The sequence below is a fragment of the Eumetopias jubatus genome, unplaced genomic scaffold (genome assembly GCF_037043125.1).
Source record: "Eumetopias jubatus isolate StellerSeaLion01/CBP00866 unplaced genomic scaffold, mEumJub1_p1.0 scaffold_1, whole genome shotgun sequence".
Lineage (NCBI taxonomy): Eukaryota > Metazoa > Chordata > Mammalia > Carnivora > Otariidae > Eumetopias > Eumetopias jubatus.
The window spans coordinates 128972653-128994460 of NW_028274807.1; the positions used below are offsets into that span (position 1 = coordinate 128972653).

At 38.1% G+C, this 21808-nt stretch overlaps 1 protein-coding gene across 5 annotated transcripts in view; it reads left to right on the forward strand.

The window, feature by feature from the left end:
- Positions 1 to 21808, forward strand: part of PIK3R4 (phosphoinositide-3-kinase regulatory subunit 4) — a 90655-nt gene that overhangs the window by 25414 nt on the left and 43433 nt on the right. For all 5 annotated transcript variants that reach the window (XM_028099172.1, XM_028099171.1, XM_028099174.1 and 2 more), the window contains exons 7-9: positions 1999 to 2172; positions 13778 to 13923; positions 16564 to 16767. In XM_028099172.1, the coding sequence (XP_027954973.1) occupies positions 1999 to 2172; positions 13778 to 13923; positions 16564 to 16767 (524 nt within the window). The remainder of the gene's footprint in view (positions 1 to 1998; positions 2173 to 13777; positions 13924 to 16563; positions 16768 to 21808) is intronic.

Genomic DNA, 21808 nt, shown 5'->3' on the forward strand with positions numbered 1-21808 from the left:
GGGATCATGACCCGAGCCGAAGGCAGACGCTTAACCATCTGAGCCACCCAGGTGCCATAATTATTCTAGATTTATAAGCAACTTTAGTATCTAGTAGGTTAAGCTCTCCAGATGTCAATCTTATTTTCCAAAGGATTTTGAGCTATTTTGGCTCATTATATGTTTCTAACTTTGTAAAGTTCCTAAATATAATCCGCTGGGATTTTAGGTAGTATTTTTCCTTTTATTAAAGAAAAAATTTCTGTAATTACTTATCAATTATAGGAGAAATAAGCTTTTGTAAATTATTCAAAGTCTGCAATGTATTAAAAGCAATAGTTGCATTTTCCAGAAGCAACCACTCTGGATTTTGTTTTTAGTTTGATATCTTCAGGTGTTTATTGCCATATCTCTAATATTTTTCTACTACTTTTAAGAATTATTGACTTTAGACTTTAGTCTCTTGACTTTTTTTCTATGCCACATGAAGGTTTTTTTTGTTTTTTTTTTAAGCTTTTATTTATTTATTTGACAGAGAGAGACACAGGAGAGAGGGAACACAAGCAGGGGGAGTGGGAGAAGGAGAAGCAGGCTCCCTGCCGAGCAGGGAGCCTGATGCGGGGCTTGATGCGGGGCTTGATGTGGGCCTTGATCCCAGGACCCTGGGACCATGACCTGAGCTGAAGGAAGACGCTTAACAACTGAGCCACCCAGGCTCCCCTATGCCACATGAAGTTTTAACTCATACCATTTCCTGATCCCTCTTCCCCTCTGGTTTTGAGATGTAGATCACTATTTTCAGTGCTTTAGTTTTTGTGTGTTGTTTTTATAACTTTGAATAATTAAACCTACTTATTGATCTACTTCTGGACTACAAGGAGATGAGTGCCCCTTTCTCTTTCTCCTTTTCCTTGTTGGTTGGTTCTTTCAGCCAATTATTGATTGACAGTTCAACTAACAAATGCATTGCATAGTTGATAATATTTATATTTTGTTCTGTAGTCATAATAAAGTCTTGTGCTTGTATAGACTGATTCTGAAATTTCAAAGCAAAATTTACATGATTATGTGTAAATTTTATTGACTTTAAAACCAAGTAGTGTACTATATTTGCTTCGCCACAGTTCTAATGCCATGACTCCTTTATCACTTGATGAAAATATTTAGCATGTCATCAGTGGATTCTTCTTCCTGTCTTCTGCAGATTATTAAGGATATTGCACATTTTTTAATTTACTTTTTATTTATACCATTATTTTCTGGAACAATTTTTTGTTCTGGGCTTTCAGATTCCTTTGTTTTCCTTTCAAAAGAAAGTGATACATCTTCTTTACCTTGTCTAATATCAAGCTTCTTTCTTACCAGTTTTACCTATTGCTTGTAATCTGTTCCATTTTTCTTTTTGATAACATTTTTGAAATTTATTGGCTTTTTGTTCTAATTTGGCTGATTGATTTCTGAATCTTTGCTAGCTATTATCAGTTTATCCCCTTGAATTCCTGGGTTACTGTATCTGTCATTTTTGTATATTCTGCATTTTTTTTTTTTATTTTGCTGAAGGACATCCTCAAGAAACTTTCTTAGGTAGGGTTGCATGGGAAGTCAACCTGGTTAGTCTTTGTATGTTTTAAAATGATTTTGTTCTCTTATTTTATTGGCAGTTTAAGTGTAAAGTTTATTTGACAACTTTGGAGGTCTTGCTCTGTTGTGTTCTAGCCTCCATTGTTCCTAAAGATTATATTGTGAAGATCGTTTTCATTGTTCCTCTTTCCTTTTTAGGGGACATATTTTTCTTTCTCTAAGTTCATAAGATCTTTTTTTTTCCCTTGGTGTTCCAGAATTTCTTGGTGATTTGCTTTGGTATGGATCTTTTTCATATATTGTGCTGAGTAGGAAGTGCAATGGCCTATCCTGGATTGTTGCTCAATATATTTGGGTTTTGATTAATTTTATTGTTTAACTTAATGGCATTTGTACTTTCAGGTATAGAATAATCATATAATGTTGCTTCTCTTTCAGGTGTTGCTGCGTATGTTGGTTGGCAGAGCTCCTCAATTCTCAAACCCCTGCTGCAACAAGGTCTTAGTGATGCTGAGGAATTTGTTATTGTTAAAGCTCTTAATGCCCTTACCTGTATGTGCCAGTTAGGGCTGCTGCAAAAACCCCATGTCTATGAATTTGCCAGTGATATTGGTAAGTTTCTGTTTCTTGAAATTAGAAGTAGAAAATTAAGGGTGTCTTAAGAGAAATAACAAATGAGAGAGCGTTGTAAAAATTCTAGGCAATATAGAGTCAGATTTTCAACTTTATTGTCCCTTGTGTGTGTGTGTCTGTGTGCACACTTAAGTGCACGTTCATGTATGCTTGCATGTATACAAGAGACAGGCAGGCAAACAAACAAGATCATTTGGTCCTCTAGCCCAGCTTGGGAAATAGCTCTTTTTTTTTTTTTTTTAAAGATTTTATTTATTTATTCATGAGAGACAGAGAGATAGAGGCAGAGGGAGAAGCAGGCTCCCAAGGAGCAGGGAGCCCGATGCGGGACTCGATCCCAGGACCCTGGGATCATGACCCGAGCTGAAGGCAGACGCTCAACCATCTGAGCCACCCAGGCACCCCTAGCTCTTTGTTTTTATCTGTACTTAAGTCTTTAACTTGAAAAATAGATTGTTTTGTTTTCTTTTTAACATGATGTAGATAAAGTCTTTAACTGTTTTGGAGAGTCAACCTATTTTTTGAACAATTGATCACTCATCAGGAAGTTGAAATTGAATGTACAGGATTGTCTGTGACATCTGTCATTGCACTGATTGCCACCTAAGAATTCATAGTGTTGAAGTTACTACTAACAATTTTATTAACTGATGAAAAGAATTAATGTTTAACCTTTATAGTACTTAGCCTATTTCCCTCAACTTGAAATTCAGAATAAGGGCAAACAAGTAAATACCACACTTTCTAAAATTAAGAATATCTGGAACTTTTAGTCTTCTTATCACTTCATTTTAAGATAGTAAGCAATATAAGATACTAAGTTGGCTCTGTCTTGAGAGGACATGAAATCTTAGAAAATTGCCTTTTTTGGATAAAATGCTTAATTGCTGCTAAATGCTTTGCCAAAGAAAATTAATAGAAAGCCAATATTGGTTAGATTTGGTTATAGGTTATTCTTGAGGCAGTCATCAGAGAAAAAAGACAAAGGTGTTACGATTTATTTTGATTGTTGAGAAAGTAGGTAGTAGCTTGTAGAGATGTATAAAATTTCTGGAATTTTTTTTTTAAACATTCTGTTTTTTAAGGTTTTATTTATTTGTCAGAGGGAGAGAGCACAAGCAGGGGGAGCGGCAGACAGAGGGAGAGGGAGAAGCAGGCTTCCCGCTGAGCAGGGAGCCCGATGTGGGGACTTGATCCCAGGACCCCGGGATCACGACCCGAGCCGAAGGCAGATGCTTAACCAGCTGAGCCACCCAGGCGTCCAAAATTTCTGGAAATTTTGAAGGCATGAATATAGCTTTTTAAAATATATTTGTGGAAAATTTATATGGAGGTTTCTTATTTTACACTCTAAGAGCTATAGTTAGTTGTTCTTTTAGTTTATAATCTTAATTTGGTTTGAATTTTTTATGAATACGTTCAAAATAATTACAAATTTTAGAAATTGTTGAGTATTGGTACCACAATCATGATGAGAATCTCGATTACATTGAATTGTTTTTGGTTTTTCATATAAGCTAAGGAGCGCCGTGTAGTGTAAGGACAGATATAGAAAGCAGTGTTTCCATAATAATATTAAGGAGAAAATGTATTGTCTTAACATGCATGTCATGCTATATGGAATGTTTTCCTGCTCATTTTCATTTTCTGAATTCTCACATAGTGCTTTCTTTTTTCTCCTATGAAAGTGGCATTACCTTTATGGGTCAAGTTTTTCTTGCCTTTGACTTTGATCCTCCTTATTTTAATGAATATTCTCTGTATATAAATATGTACATGTATGTTCTAATTTCATATAATTTTTCTTTTTTTTAAAAAGACTTTACTTGAGAGAGAGAGAGAGCATGAGTTGGTGGGGAGGGGTACAGCGAGAGCAGGGAGCTGAGCAGGGAGCCCGATGCAGGGCTGCATCCCAGGACCCTGGGATCATGACCTGAGCGGAAGGCAGACACTTAACGACTGAGCCACCCAGGCGCCCCTCATATAATACATTTCTTCTATTGCCTAATTACTTGGAAACTTTTTTTGAGACTTAATGTAGCTTATAATTAGCATTTTATTTATCTGAAAAATGGATGTCTCTCAATTTTTAAGCAAAAATCATCATAAATATAGTTTTTTATCCCTCTTCTCAAATTTTACAGAGATTTTTCTGTGTTCTGCTGTTTCTTGTCATTGATCATAGGATGAACATATGGGACACTCTGTATCTTTAGCATTAAAATAAGTGTATCTTTATCTTTAGGTATAGAATAAACTCAATATGGTACAACTTCTTGGATAGGGACCTCCCTTAGAACTGGAACTGAATTTGGTACTATCTGGGGGGGGACAAAGCTTTGCTGAAAAAAATCAAGTAAATAATTATCCGTTGGCATTTTGAACTATTTCAAAGCAAAAACAATTTTTAGTAATTTAGAAACACCTTTAGAACATAAACTGTATACATCTCTCTGTTCTGTTTTTTTATAAATTTTTTATTGTTATGTTAATCACCATACATTACATCATTAGTTTTTGATGTAGTATTCCATGATTCATTGTTTGTGCATAACACCCAGTGCTCCACGCAGAATGTGCCCTCTTTAATACCCATCCCCAGGCTAACCCATCCCCCCACCCTCCTCCCCTCTAGAACCCTCAGTTTGTTTTTCAGAGTCCATTGTCTCTCATGGTTCATCTCCCCCTCTGACTTACTCCCCTTTATTCTTCCCCTCCTGCTATCTTCTCCCATCCAAGTACTAACCAGGCCCGACCCTGCTTAGCTACCGAGATCAGACGAGATCGTCTCCTGCTATCTTCTTCTTTTTCTTTTTTCTATATATGTTGTATTATTTGTTTCAGAAGTACAGATCTATGATTCAACAGTCTTGCACAATTCACAGTGCTCACCATTAGCACATACCCTCCCCACTGTCTATCACCCAGCCACCCCATCCCTCCCACCCCCCCATCACTCTAGCAACCCTCAATTTGTTTCCTGAGATTAAGAATTCCTCATATCAGTGAGGTCATATGATACATGTCTTTCTCTGATTGACTTATTTCACTCAGCATAACACCCTCCAGTTCCATCCACGTCATTGCAAATGGCAAGATCTCATTCCTTTTGATGGCTGCATAACATCCCATTGTGTATATATACCACATCTTCTTTATCCATTCATCTGTCGATGGACATCTTGGCTCTTTCCACAGTTTGGCTATTGTGGACATTGCTGCTATAAACATCGGGGTGCAAGTACCCCTTCGGATCCCTACATTGGTATCTTTGTGGTAAATACCCAGTAGTGCAATTGCTGGATCGTATGGTAGCTCTATTTTCAACTGTTTGAGGAACCTCCATACTGTTTTCCAGAGTGGTTGCACCAGCTTGCATTCCCACCAACAGTGTAGGAGGGTTCCCCTTTCTCCACATCCCCGCCAACATCTGTCGTTTCATGACTTGTTAATTTTAGCCATTCTGACGGGTGTGAGGTGGTATCTCATTGAGGTTTTGATTTGGATTTCCCTGATGCCGAGCGACGTTGAGCACTTTTTCATGTGTCTGTTGGCCATTTGGATGTCTTCTTTGGAAAAATGTCTGTTCATATCTTCTGCCCATTTCTTGATTGGATTATTTGTTCTTTGGGTGTTGTGTTTGATAAGTTCTTTATAGATTTTGGATACTAGCCCTTTATCTGATATGTCATTTGCAAATATTTTCTCCCATTCTGTCGGTTGTCTTTTGGTTTTGTGGACTGTTTCTTTTGCTGTGCAAAAGCTTTTTATCTTGATGAAATCCCAATAGTTCATTTTTGCCCTGGCTTCCCTTGCCTTTGGGGATGTTTCTAGGAAGAGGTTGCTGCCTGTGTTCTCCTTTAGGATTTTGATGGCCTCCTGTCTCACGTTTAGGTCTTTCAACCATTTGGAGTCTATTTTTGTGTGTGGTGTAAGGAAATGGTCCAGTTTCATTCTTCTGCATGTGGCTCTCCAATTTTCCCAACACCATTTGTTGAAGAGACTGTCTTTTTGCCATTGGACATTCTTTCCTGCTTTGTCAAAGATAAGTTGACCATAGAGTTGAGGGTCCATTTCTGGACTCTCTATTCTGTTCCATTGATCTATGTGTCTGTTTTTGTGCCAGTACCATACTGTCTTGATGATGACAGCTTTGTAATAGAGCTGGAAGTCCGGAATTGGGATGCCACCAGCTTTGCTTTTCTTTTTCCATATTCCTCTGGCTATTCGGGGTCTCTTCTGGTTCCATACAAATTTTAGGATTATTTGTTCCATTTCTTTGAAAAAAGTGGATGGTATTTTGATGGGGATTGCATTGAATGTGTAGATTGCTCTAGGTAGCATTGACATCTTCACAATGTTGGTTCTTCCAGTCCATGAGCATGGAACGTTTTTCCATTTCTTTGTGTCTTCTTCAATTTCTTTCATGAGTATTTTATAGTTTTCTGAGTACAGATCCTTTGCCTCTTTGGTTAAATTTATTCCTAGGTATCTTATGGTTTTGGGTGCAATTGTAAATGGGATCGACTGCTTGATTTGTCTCTCTTCTGTCTTGTTGTTGGTGTATAGGAATGCCACTGATTTCTGTGCATTGATTTTATAGCCTGCTACTTGACTGAATTCCTGTATGAGTTCTAGCAGTTTTGGGGTGGAGTCTTTTGGGTTTTCCACATACAGTATCCTATCATCTGCAAAGAGTGAGAGTTTGACTTCCTCTTTGCCGATTTGGATGCCTTTGATTTCTTTTTGTTGTCTGATTGCTGTGGCTAAGACTTCTAACACTATGTTGAATAGCAGTGGTAATAGTGGACATCCCTGCCACGTTCCTGACCTTAGGGGAAAAGCTCTTAGCTTTTCCCCATTAAGAATATTCGCTGTAGGTTTTTCATAGATGGCTTTTATGATATTGAGGTATGTATCCCCAACTCTATACTCTGAAGAGTTTTGATCAAGAAAGGATGCTGTCCTTTGTCAAATGCTTTTTCTGCATCTATTGAGAGGATCATATGATTCTTGTTCTTCTTTTGTTAATGTATTGTATCACGTTGATTGATTTGCGGATGTTGAACCATCCTTGCAGCCCAGGGATAAATCCCACTTGGTCGTGGTGAATAATCCTTTTAATATACTGTTGGATCCTATTGGCGAGTATTTTGGTGAGAATTTTTGCATCCATGTTCATCAAGGATATCGGTCTGTAATTCTCCTTTTTGATGGGGTCTTTGTCTGGTTTTGGGATCAAGGTAATGGTGGCCTCATAAAATGAGTTTGGAAGTTTTCCTTCCATTTCTATTTTTTGGAACAGTTTCAGGAGAATAGGTATTAATTCTATTTTAAATGTTTGATAGAATTCCCCTGGGAAGCCATCTGGCCCTGGGCTTTTGTTTGTTGGGAGATTTTTGATGACTGCTTCAATTTCCTTAGTTGTTATAGGTCTGTTCAGGTTTTCTGTTTCTTCCTGGTTCAATTTTGATAGTTGATACATCTCTAGGAATGCACCCATTTCTTCCAGGTTATCTAATTTGCTGGCATAGAGTTGCTCATAATATGTTCTTAGAATTGTTTGTATTTCTTTGGTGTTGGTTGTGATCTCTCCTCTTTCATTCATGATTTTGTTGATTTGGGTCATTTCTGTTTTCTTTTTGATCAGTCTGGCCAGGGGTTTATCAATCTCGTTAATTCTTTCAAAGAACCAGCTCCTAGTTTCGTTGATCTGTTCTACTGTTCTTTTGGTTTCTAGTTCATTGATTTCTGCTCTGATCTTTATGATTTCTCTTCTCCTGCTGGGTTTAGGCTTTATTTGCTGTTCTTTCTCCAGCTCCTTTAGGTGTAGGGTTAGGTTGTGTATTTGAGACCTTTCTTGTTTCTTGAGAAAGGCTTGTATTGCTATATACTTTCCTCTCAGGACTGCCTTTGCTGTATCCCAAAGATTTTGAACAGTTGTGTTTTCATTTTCATTGGTTTCCATGCATATTTTTAATTCTTCTTTAATTTCCTGATTGACCCATTCATTCTTTAGTAGGATGCTCTTTAGCCTCCATGTATTTGAGTTCTTTCCGACTTTCCTCTTGTGACTGAGTTCTAGTTTCAAAGCATTGTGGTCTGAAAATATGCAGGGAATAATCCCAATCTTTTGGTACCGGTTGAGACCTGATTTGTGACCTAGGATGTGATCAATTCTGGAGAATGTTCCATGGGCACTAGAGAAGAATGTGTATTCCGTTGCTTTGGGATGGAATGTTCTGAATATGTCTGTGAAGTCCATTTGGTCCAGTGTGTCATTTAAAGTCTTTATTTCCTTGTTGATCTTTTGCTTAGATGATCTGTCCATTTCAGTCAGAGGGGTGTTAAAGTCCCCCACTATTATTGTATTGTTGTCAATGTGTTTCTTCGCTTTGGTTATTAATTGCCTTATATAATTGGCTGTTCCCATGTTAGGGGCATAGATATTTACAATTGTTAGATCTTCTTGTTGTATAGACCCTTTAAGTAGGATATAGTGTCCTTCTTCATCTCTTATTACAGTCTTTGTTTTAAAATCTAGTTTGTCTGATATAAGGGTTGCCACCCCAGCTTTCTTTTGGTGTCCATTAGTATGGGAAATGGTTTTCCACCCCCTCACTTTCAATCTGGGGGTGTCTTTGGGTCTAAAATGAGTCTCTTGCAGACAGCATATCGATAGGTCTTGTTTTTTAATCCAATCTGATAGCCTGTGTCTTTTGATTGGGGCATTTAGCCCATTTACATTCAGGGTAACTATTGAAAGGTATGAATTTAGTGCCATGGTATTGCCTGTAAGGTGACTGTGACTGTATATTGTCTGTGTTCCTTTCTGATCTATGCTGCTTTTAGGCTCTCCCTTTGCTTAGAGGACCCCTTTCAATATTTCTTGGAGGGCTGGTTTTGTGTTTGCAAATTCCTTTAGTTTTTGTTTGTCCTGGAAGCTTTTTATCTCTCCTTCAATTTTCAATGAGAGCCTAGCTGGCTATAGTATTCTTGGCTACATATTTTTCTCGTTTAGTATTCTGAAGATCTCATGCCAGTCCTTTCTGGCCTGCCACGTCTCTGTGGATAGGTCTGTTGCCAATCTAATAATTCTACCATTGTAGGTTACATATCTCTTCTCCCGAGCTGCTTTCAGGATTTTCTCTTTGTCTCTGAGACTCCTAAGTTTTAGTATTAGATGTCGGGATGTTGACCTATTATTATTGATTTTGAGAGGGGTTCTCTGTGCCTCCTGGATTTTGATGCCTGTTTCCTTCCCCACATTAGGAAGTTCTCTGCTATTATTTGCTCCAATATACCTTCTGCCCCTCTCTCTCTTTCTTCTTCTTCTGGGATCCCAATTGTTTTGTCTTATCGTATCGCTTATCTCTCGAATTCTGCCCTCGTGATCCTGTAGTTGTTTCTCTCTCTTTTTCTCAGCCTCTTTATTTTCCATCATTTGGTCTTCTCTATTGCTGATTCTCTCTTCTGCCTCATTTATCCTAGCAGTTAGTGCCCCCATTTTTGATTGCACGTCATCAATAGCCTTTTTGATTTCGACTTGGTTAGATTTTAGTTCTTTTATTTCTCCAGAAAGGGTTTCTCTAATAACTTCCACGCTTTTTTCAAGCCCAGCTAGTATCTTTAAAGTCATGATTCTGAACTCTAGGTCCGACATTGTACTAATGTCTGTATTGAGTAGGTCCCTGGCAGACGGTACTACCTCTTGTTCTTTTCGCTGAGGTGATTTTTTTCGTCTTGTCATTTTGTCCAGAGGAGAATAGATGAAGAAGAGAACAAAATGCTAACAGGTTAATAACTTCTCCAGGAAGTATACTCTATACAAATCAGAAAAGATCTGAAACCAGGGGAAAAGAAAGGGAAAGAAAGAAAAAAGAAAGAGAAAAAAAAAAACACAAAAAGAAAAAGATAAAAACAAAAACAGAACAATACAAAAAAACCAGAATATGATCAGATATGATCAGGCTAGTGCATAGATCAGTGCCACACAGTAGATTTTGGGTGTATTTTGGTCTGTTAGAAAAAAGTGCCTCCTAAAATTTTAAAGAAAGAAATATATGTACAAAATAAGGGTTGATACAATGAAGAGATGGAAGATGAATGTAAAGATAAAAATTATAAAAGATTTTATAAAAGGAATTGATAAGTTGTTTGAAAAAAGAAAGAAGAAGATTAAAAAAAAAAAATGGAGAGAATGTGATCAGGCAGGAGATTAGAACCAAGCCATACACTAGTGATTTAGGGTATATTTTGATCTGTTAGAAGAAACTGTATCTCAAAATTTTAAAGAGAGAACAACTTATATATATATGCCAATAATAAGGGTAACTACTATGAAGGGATAAAATATGACTCTAAAAATGAAAAATAAATGTTTTTTTAAAAAAGGGATTGATAAGATGTTGGTTGAAAAAGGGAAAAAGAAAAATAAAAAATACAGTTAAAAAAATTAACTTTGAAAAAGTAATAAATCATAGTAAAAAAAGCCATGAATTCTATATGCAGTATTGCCCTAGCGCTGGAGTTCTCCTGTTCTCCTTAATCGGTAAACTTGGTCTTGGCTTGCTGGCTGTTCGTGCTGATCTTCTGGGGGAGGGGCCTGTTGCTGTGGTTTCCAAATGTCTTTGCTGGAGGCGGAATTGCCCCGCCCTTGTCGCTCTGGGCTAAGCAAGCTGCTCAGGTTTGCTCTCAGGAGCTTTCGTTCCCTGCAAGCTCTCGGTACAGCTTTGGAGGACCAGGGTGAAAATGGTGGCCTCCCAATCTCCACTCGGAGGAGCTGAGAACTCGGGGCCCCGCTCCTCAGTGCGCCCCCAGAGAAAAGCAGTCACTCCCGTCTCCCTGGTCTCCGGCTGCACTCCGTGCTCACCCGGCCTGTGACCGAGCATTTCTATCTCTGGCACCGGACCCCATGTGGAGTCTCCAAACCCAGCAGATCCCTGCGGTGCGCTCCCATGCCGCTCCTTCCCAGGGAGGAAGGGGAGTCTCCCCGGCTCTGCCGCTTGTTGGGTCCCTGCTGGAAGAGCAGTGGCCTGACTGGGCTGCAGATCACATTTTATGGCCACCCCGAGCTGAGAGCCCGCGCCTCGGCTCTGTCTCTGCAGCCGGCTTCCCTTCTCCGATACCTGGGAGCTCTGCCGCACTCAGGCACCCCTGGTCTTTCTGTGACCCCGAGGGTCCTGAGACCACACTGTCCCGCGAGGGTTCCACCCCCCCCCCGCTTAGCCACTGGAGCGACGTCCCTCAGCGGAGCCGACTTCTAAAAGTTCCGATTTTGTGCTCCGCCGCTCTATCACTTGCCAGAAGCAGTCGACGGAGGCCCCACTCCCCCGCCTTCTATTCTCCCGAATATCGCCTCGGATTCACTTCTCCGCACGTCCTACCTTCCAGAAAGTGGTCACTTTTCTGTTCAGAGAGTTGTTGCTACTCTCTTCTTTGATCTCCTGTTGAGTTCGTAGGTGTTCAGAATGGTTTGATCCCTATTCAGCTGAATTCCTGAGACCAGACGAAATCCAGGTCTCCTACTCCTCCGCCATCTTGCTCTGCCCCTCTGTTCTGTTTTTATGCATAGACTATTGTGGTGATTATTAAAGGGAATGGTGGTGGTGATAATGGCATCATGATTTCTTTGACAGTTTTGAAAAAAAAACTACACTCTTCCCACTTAGGTATTATGCATACTCCCCTTCCTTCATGCTTGTTCCCATATAATTGGAATGTATTGGATCGAGAGAAGATGAAATACACTGTTTATAGGAAATCCTCTTGAGTGCTTGAGGTTCTTTGTGTCAGGTACTTACTGATACAATGATGCTGTACAACAGTCAACCATAAAATCTCAGTGAATGCTATAGTAAGGTTCTCATCATGAATGTGTGGGCTGCATGGGTGGCTCTGCTTTAGGCTTTGTATCTCCAGATTGTGGTGACAGTGATCCATCTGTCTCATTCTGTGTCCCATGTTAGATGGGCAGCAGTTTCTTGGGTTATGTTGTAGGTGATGGCAGAAGCATGAGACAGGAAGCCTAGCTATGTAGTAAATTTCAGGCCTCTGTAAGTGTTATATCTGCTAATATCCCATTGGCCAGAGCAGGTTGATATGACTGAGCTAAAAGCAAGAGGCAGAAAAGTACCCTTTGTATACCATGAGCACAAAGCAAAGAGTGTGGTTGTGTAACAGAGATAATGTAAAGAATTGGGACCAGTAGTTCAGGCTCATACAGTGCCTAACTCCTGCCATGTCATTTTGGGTTTAGCTACTTTCTGGAGGTTCTTCAGTATTTTTCCAGTCTTCATTTTGCCTGTTGTCAAAGGGAAACTACCAGCCCTCCTTTGTTGTTGTATCAGAGGCTGCATGGTGCTTATGAAATAATCAAAACCTCCTTCATGTATAATTCAAAGAATTGGAAATGGGAGAACTTCAGAGACAGATATTTTGAACAAATTTTTTCTCCTCTCTTTTATATAAGTAATATTGGCATATGACAGTGTTCTTATTTCTCTTTTACCCTACATTTCTTGTAAAATTAATATCCTCTAAATGCTGATGTTTTAGCATACTTAGAACAATTATATATATTCACATGTATTTTTTCTTTTAGAAGTTTTATTCTAAATCAAGGGTTTAAAAGTTTTAATTTTATTCTAAATCTTACTTTGATTAATTGAAGTCATTGATTTTTTTTTAAAGATTTATTTATTTTGAGAGAGTGAGAAGGAGAGAGAGAGAGAGTACATGAGAGGGGGGAGGGTCAGAGGGAGAAGCAGACTCCCTGCTGAGCAGGGAGCCCGATGCGGGACTTGATCCCAGGACTCCAGGATCATGACCTGAGCCAAAGGCAGTTGCTTAACCAACTGAGCCACCCAGGCGCCCTGAAGTCATTGATTTTTAAGTGTAATACACAAGATAGTTAAAAGGGATGAAAAGATATTCATTTACTTTTCTGGTTTAATATATATATATATAAATTTTTATTATTTTTTGAAAGATTTTATTTCCTTGAGAGAGGGAGAGCAGAACGAGAGAGAGAGAAAGAGAGAAAGAGCACAAGCTGGGGTGAGGGGCAGAAGGAGAGGGGCAGAAGGAGAGGGACAAGCGGACTCCCCACTGAGCGGGGAGCCTGATGCCGGGCTCGATCCCAGGACCCTGAGATCATGACCTGAGCTGAAGGCAGACGCTTAAACGACTGAGCCACCCAGGCATCCCTAATCTTATATTTTAAACTCTTTAAGAATGGGCATCATATTTTCTGCCTTTAGTTCTATTCATAATGCCTTGTGAATGAATTTATGAATGATATATTAGGTTTGATCAAACCTGTTCATTTAAAAGAATGTCAGATAAATAGCTCTAAAAATTCTTTTATGGTATTATTGCTGATGTGTATGATAGAGAATATTATAATATTAGTATATTGAGTTGAGTTTATGCCATAGGATAATTGAGTATGTGAAGACAGCTGATAGTAACATTGGGGTATAATCCCTTTATCAGTTGTGTTATAAAGTGAAAATTTGTTTATCCCAATAGTTTGAAACTGTGAACATGGTTTAAATCCATACCTTTTTCTTTTCCTGTTTAGCCCCATTTCTGTGTCATCCCAATCTATGGATACGCTATGGTGCCGTAGGATTTATCACAGTGGTAGCTCATCAAATAAGTACAGCTGATGTATACTGCAAACTGATGCCTTACCTAGACCCATATATTACTCAACCAATAATACAGGTATGCTTGTTCCAACTTGGCCTCAGTCCTCTCCAAATTGTACCCGTTAAAAAAAAAGGTTTAGAAAGTCCTATTTAATTTAAATTTTTAAAGATCGAATTAGGCTACAGCATTTTAACATTCCTTTAAGCTAGTTAATGTTAATGGAACAGACAGTATTGAAGGTGAGAAAAGTTCAAGAGACGTGTTATACGTCATGTTATGCATAATGTAGCACTCAATAGTTCATGCTTTATTATGTGCAGTGTTGTAAAACGTGCTATTAAAGTGAAATACAGTGGAAATGTATACCGATGGGCCTCTAGTTTTATTGTAAAAAGCATAACTGATTTTAGCCGAAGTTAGCATTTTATAATAAATTGGAAAAAGCCTTTTACAGATGTTCGTTTTCTTTGGACCAGTAACTGGTTCTGTTTTTTTTTTTTTTTCCTGTTCTTTTTCATTATTTTAATCTAATATTTTAAAGTCTGATTTAATCTTTTTTTTTTTTTTAAATCTAATGACTTGTGCCCCCCTCCTCTCTTCCTATAGCATAAATTTCAGGTTTTTGGTTTGTATAAAGCAGTTGTTTACCCAACGTGTCAGCGCTTACATGCTTTATCTTCCTAGAAAGCTGACTATCAAAAAATAATCTAAATTGAGTGAACTGTTGAGAGATGATTCTGGCTGTTAAAATACTCTGAAATTTTTTTTCTTTTCTTTCTTTCTTTTTTTTTTTTTTTTACTAAAACTCTATTTCCCTTTTGCAAATTCACATGCTTCTAGCTTCTGCTACTTTTATATTCCAATGTACCTTTCCCTTGGTTGGAGAAAATGACCTTGGATATATTCTGGAAATGAGAAGGCTTTGGCTGTGCCTTCCATCCTTTTCCCCAGAGATTCATCCTTTTTTGGGGATCATCATTCTTTGTTTCATAGTTTATAGAATTATTAATTTTTATCTTAGCAATTTATATATATACATATATATGAAAGATGGATAATATTACTAGAAAATGTCTTTTTAATTATTTTTAATTTTATTTTTATTTATTTTTTATAATATATTTTTTAACAGAGAGAGACACAGCAAGAGAGGGAATACAAGCAGGGGGAGCAGGAGAGGGAGAAGCAGGCTTCCCGCTGAGCAGGGAGCCCGATGCGGGGCTCCATCCCAGGACCCTGGGATCATGATCTGAGCTGAAGGCAGACGCTTAACGACTGAGCCACCCAGGCGCTCTTAATTAATATTTTTAAAAAGCTTATTTATTTTAGTAGTATCTCAGTACCCAACATGGGGCTCAAACTCACAACCCCGAGATCAAGAGTTGCATGCTCTTCCATCTGAGCCAGCCAGGCAGCGCCCCAGCCTTTTCTATTTCTTTTACGTTAAAATTTTTTTTATATTTTTATTTTTCTTAAAGATTTTATTTATTCATCTGACAGAACACACAAGCAGGGGGAGTGGCAGGCAGAGGGAGAAGCAGGCTCCTCACTGAGCAGGGAGCCCAATGCGGGAATCGATCCCAGGACCCTGGGATCATGACCTGAGCTGAAGGCAGTTGCTTAACTGACTGAGGCACCCAGGCACCCCAGTTTCTTTTGAAGTTTAATAAATTTTTTTGAAATCTGGTCTAGGGATTCTCAATACTTTTGGCTACTTACTCATTTTAGAAGTTTGTTTATTAAACTCTTTTATAACACAACGTGGAGAAAGTATCCCTGGGGAAATAAAAATTGTAGTAACTTAATGGTAGTTTACTGTAGTAAATCTAACATTAAAAAAAATCTGACATTAGGTGGTTTTTAGAAATCTACACCACTCTTTGTTTTCTCGGGAATATTTATGTATTTCTCAGGAGATATATATATATATTTTAGTAGTATCTCAGTACCCAATATGGGGCTCATATTTTTTTTCTTTTTTCTTTTTTCATTGCTTTATTTTTTGAAAGGCTAGGATTGGGAGTTGAGAGGCTAATTATCCATATGTTTTATAAATCTGCCTTTCTACAGTTTGAATTAGACAAAAGATACCCTTTTATGCTAGTTTCCACTGGCCAGCTTATCAGGTAGTTAAATATGTCTAAAGAAAATGATCTTGGTTGTGGTTAGTATGCTCATCCTTTTTATTATATAGCCATTGACAGGGAGGGTGTTCTTGGGGATAATAAAAGGAAGGATTTCATGAACTCTGTGGAGAGAGTAATGTTTTTTAGGAGGGGTTGAAGCTACTGGGAAATGTGATGATTGCTGGGCAGCCCTGTGACTGTTGAGCATCTCTTCTCGGTCAGTACCTGCTGGCTGTTAGACCTGTGAGCCACAGGTACTTTTGATCTAGGAGGTCATCTGACATTTTGGCATCCAGAAAAAGTCTCTGTCATTTTCTAGATTTTTCCAGCCTGGGTATATACTATTATTCTTCCAGTATGGAATACACATATGTGTACTCACATGCTAACTATGTAAAGAAAAACCTTAGCTCTTAAAGGTCACTAGTATTCTTTTTTCTTCTAAGCAAAAATTGCAAATGTTGATTTCGCCCATTTTTTAGAAAATAAATACCTATATTAATTTTGCACAGTTTGTATTTACTGAATATGAATATAACTGTACTATATGTTGTATCTTTGGCTAATTCTTTTTATTTTCCTAATATAGATTGAAAGGAAACTTGTTCTACTCAGTGTTTTAAAAGAGCCAGTAAGTCGTTCTATATTTGATTATGCTTTGAGGTCTAAAGATATTACTAGCTTGTTCAGACATCTTCACATGCGCCAGAAGAAACGAAATGGTTCTCTTCCTGACTGCCCTCCACCGGAGGATCCTGCCATAGCACAGCTTCTGAAGAAATTGCTCTCACAGGTTGTATCACCTTTCTGAAATCTTACATTTATTTATTTATTTTTTCCCCCCAAGATTTTATTTATTTATTTGACAGAGAGAGACACAGCGAGAGGGGAAACACAAGCAGGGGGAGTGGGAGAGGGAGAAGCAGGCTTCCCACAGAGCAGGGAAACTGATCCCAGGATCCTGGGATCATGACCTGAGCTGAAGGCAGCCGCTTAACGACTGAGCCACCCAGGCACCCCTGAAATCTTACATTTAAACAAAAATTTCATAAAAACGTTTAAGCATCCATTTAGTTATTAAAAATATTTTTGGTTGATTAGGTTGCATCACAACAAATGAGTAAATAAACCTGGCAGATATCGTATACATTTACCTTGGAATCTAGGAGATACTAGGATGATGATAAGGCATTGGTTTGAGCTAAATAAGGAATGATGGTAGACCTATTAAGTTTGTTTTGTGATTATTGCCTATATAAATAAGGGAGAGAGTAGATATAACCTTAAATTTGAGTAATATTCTTGATTCAGTTCCATACTTCACCAAAAAAAAAAAAAACAAACCAAGAAGAAGAAAAAAATTCAATTAGAAGAAACATTGCAGAGCACAGATGCAGGACAGAAAGATCGTGGTTTATTTCAGTCCAAATTTAGAGAGTTCTCACTTTATGCAAACAGCTGATATAACTGGGATTTATAATGCATCTTAGATTGAATAAACCAGGTACTACTGTATATTAAAAGCCTATGAATTTGGATCAATTAACAAATCTTGTTAGAACTAGGAAGTAATCTTTTTATTATACTTGGAATTAGTAAGGCCTCTTTAGAAATAGTAAATCTAGATTCACTGTCCTGTTTTAAGGACAGTGGGAACTTTAAGTTCCCATATATGGAACTTAAAGAAGTCAAGATAGAAATGAAAATGGTTAGAAATAAAGAATATGATTTCTGAATAAATGCTCCATGAGCCAGAAAGCAAATGAGAGATAACTTTAATGACTGTCTTTAAGTCTGTAGGACATTTTGATTAAGAGAATACTTGTCAGTCATGAGCAGGGAGCCCGATGCGGGACTCCATCCTAGGACCCCAGGATCATGACCTGAGCTGAAGGCAGAAACTTAACTGACTGAGCCACCCAGGTGTCCTGTTCACCATGCCATCTTGCCTCAAAATAAAGGATAGGGAACGAAGGCTGAGAGGCTTACCTAAGTTTTTTATGGGCTTAGGAGGAGTCCCTGTGCAGTTCATCTCCTCCAGCCCCTTGCATGCTTTTTGTCTGCCTTCACTTCATTTTGGTCCCTGCACTAACCTGAGTTTCTTGGGATTACTGAAAGAGGCTTGGAGTCAGGGGAGACTTTGGAGGTAGGAATTGAATCCCTGTTCCTAATGTCAGGGATATAGAGGGAAGGATGCTTTTAGCCTCTGCAAATGGGAATTCTGAATACTCCTACAAAATATTTTTTAATTGGGGTTTTACAGTGCTCTTTTGTATAGGACTGCACTTGAGATACATCATGGGTGAAATAGGCTTTTCTAGACCAGCCTAGCATTGTCTCTATGGGAAAATATGTTCAGGGTTCTGGTTAATAGATTTTTAAAGTACACTTTTGGAACTTATGAAGTTAGAATCTGCTTGAACTCCAGATTTTCAATAGAACTTACCATCTGGAGGTGATACATGGCGGGGCTATTTTAGAATCTTGTAGAACATCTACAAGAGCTCTCTGTTTTGTTTGTATCCATTTGATCATGCGCTAATACAGAATAAGAATATTCTGGTTTCACTCCTTTAAAAAATGACAAATACTTCAAATTTTTAATTTTTTAATGATTTTTATTTGGTAGTATAGACACAAGATATAAAATTGAAAAGGTGTTGGAAGATCTATAATAAAATGTAAGTTTTCCTACAATCCCTGATCCTCAGCCACCCAGTTTCTTTCTCTGTTGATTGTGAATTTTATGTTATTAGAGTGCTGAATTCCTTTATATAGTGTCAGATTGTTGTGTTGTACAGTTAAGTTACTTGGAATCACTTTGATCCTTTTAAGTCTTGCTTTTTTTTTCTTTTTAAAATTTTTAAATCTAGTATAGTTAACATACAGTGTTAGTTTCAGTTCAGATTCCATACAAATTTTAATATTATTTGTTCTAGTTCTGTGAAAAATGTTGGTATTGTGATAGGGATTGCATTGAATACAGATTGCTGTAGATTGCTTTGGGTAGTATGGACATTTTAACAATATTAATTCTTCCAATTCATGAGCATAGAATATCTTCTCATTTGTGTTGTCTTCTTCAATTTCTTTCATTGATGTTGTTTAGTTTTCAGAGTATAGGTTGTTCACCTCCTTGGTTAAGTTTATACCTAGGCATTTTATTCCTTTTTACTTACTTATTTATTTGTTTATTTTTATTCTTTTTTTTATTAACATATAATGTATTACTTGTTTCATGGGTACAGGTTTGTGATTCATCAGTCTTACACAATACACAGCGCTCACCACAACACATACCCTTCCCAGTGTGCATCACCCAGCCACCCCCATCCCTCCCACCCCCTTCACTCCAGCAACTCTCATTTTGTTTCCTGAGATGAAGAGTCTCTTATGGTTTGTCTCCCTCTCTGGTTTCATCTTGTTTCATTTTTTTACTCTCTTCCCCTATGATCCTCTGCCTTGTTTCTCAAATTCCACATATCAGTGAGATCATATGATAATTGTTTTTCTTTAATTGACTTATTTTGCATAGCACAAGACCCTCTGGTTCTATCCACATCATTGAAAATGGCAAGATATCATTTTTTTGATGGCTGCATAATATTTCATTGTGTGTGTGTGTGTGTGTGTGTGTGTGTGTACACACACACCACATCTTCTTTATCCATTCATCTGTTGATGGACATCTAGCCTCTTTCTATAGTTTGGCTGTTGCAGACATTGCTGCTATAAACTGGGGTGCAGGTGCCCTTTCAGATCACTACATTTGTATCTTTGGGGTAAATACCCAGTAGCGCAGTTGCTGGGTATTAGGGTAGCTCTATTTTCAACTTTTTTTTGAGGAACCTCCATACGGTTTTCTGGAGTGGCTGCACCAGCTTGCATTCCCACCAACAGTGTAGGAGGGTTCCCCTTTCTTTGCATCCTCGCCAGCATCTGTCATTTCCTGACTTGTTAATTTTAGCCATTCTGACTGGTGTGAGGTAGTATCTCATTGTGGTTTTGATTTGTATTTCCCTGATGCCGAAAAAGTTGATCACTTTTTCATATGTCTGTTGGCCATTTGGATGTCTTCTTTGTAGAAATGTCTGTTCATGTCTTCTGCCCATTTCTTGAGTGGATTATATGTTCCTTGGGTGTTGAGTTTGATAAGTTCTTTATAGATTTTGGATACTAGCCTTTTATCTGATATGTCATTTGCAAATATCTTCTCCCATTCTGTCAGTTGTCTTTCAGTTTTGTTGACTGTTTCCTTTGCTGTGCAAAAGCTTTTTATCTTGATGAAGTCCCAATAGTTCTTTTTTGCCGTAGCTTCTCTTGCCTTTGGCGATGTGTCTAGGAAGAAGTTGCTGCAGATGAGGTCGAAGAGGTTGCTGCCTGTGTTCTCCTCAAGGATTTTGATGGATTCCTGTCTTACCTGTCTTACCTAAATAGGTCTTTCGTCCATTTTGAGTCTATTTTTCTGTGTGGTGTACGGAAATGGTCCAGTTTCATTCTTCTGCCTGTGGCTGTCCAGTTTTCCCAACACCATTTGTTGAAGAGACTTTTTTCCATTGGACATTCTTTCCTGCCTTGTTGAAGATTAGTTGACCATAGAGTTGAGGGTCCATTTCTGAGTTCTCTATTCTGTTTCATTGATCTATGTGTCTGTTTTTGTGCCAGTGCCATACTGTCTTGATGATTACAGCTTTGTAATAGAGCTTGAAGTCCAGAATTGTGATGCCACTAGCTTTTCTTTTCTTTTCCAACATTCCTCTGGCTATTCAGGGTCTTTTCTGGTTCCATACAAATTCCTCTCGGTAGCATAGACATTTTCACAATATTTGTTTTTCCAGTCCATGAGCATGGAACGTTTTTCCATTTCTTTGTGTCTTCCTCAATTTCTTTCATGAGTGTTCTATAGTTTTCTGAGTACAGATTTTTTGCCTCTTTGGTTAAATTTATTCCTAGGTATCTTACGGTTTTGGGTACGATTGTAAATGAGATCGACTCCTTAATTTCTCTTTCTTCTGTCTCGTTGTTGTTGTATAGAGATGCAACTGATTTCTGTGCATTGATTTTATATCCTGCCACTTTACTGAATTCCTGTATGAGTTCTAGCAGTTTTGGGGTAGAGTCCTTTGGGTTTTCCACATAAAGTTTCACATCATCTGCAAAGAGTGAGAGTTTGACTTCTTCTTTGCTGATTCGGATGCCTTTTATTTCTTTTTGTTGTCTGATTGCTGAGGCTAGGACTTCTAGTACTATGTTGAATAGCAGTGGTTATAGTGGACATCCCTGCCATGTTCCTGACCTTAGGGGAAAAGCTCTCAGTTTTTCCCCATTGAGAATGGTATTTGCTGTGGGTTTTTCATGGATGGCTTTTATGATATTGAGGTATGTACCCTCTATCCCTACACTCTGAAGAGTTTTAATCAGGAAAGGATGCTGTGCTTTGTCAAATGCTTTTTCTGCATCTACTGAGAGTACGGTATGGTTCTTGTTCTTTCTTTTACTAATGTAGTGTATCACATTATTTGATTTGTGGATTGCAGCTCAGGAATAAATCCCACTTGGCCATGGTGAATAATCCTTGTAACGTACTACTGGATAGTATTTTGGTGAGAATTTTTGTATCCATGTTCATCAGGGATATTGGTCTGTAATTCTCCTTTTTGGTGGGATCTTTGTCCAGTTTTGGGATCAAGGTAATGCTGGCCTCATAAAATGAGTTTGGAAGTTTTCCTTCCACTTCTATTTTTTGGAGCAGTTTCAGAAGAATAGGTATTAAATCTTCTTTAAATGTTTGGTAGAATTCCCCTGGGAAGCCATCTGGCCCTGGGCTCTTGTTT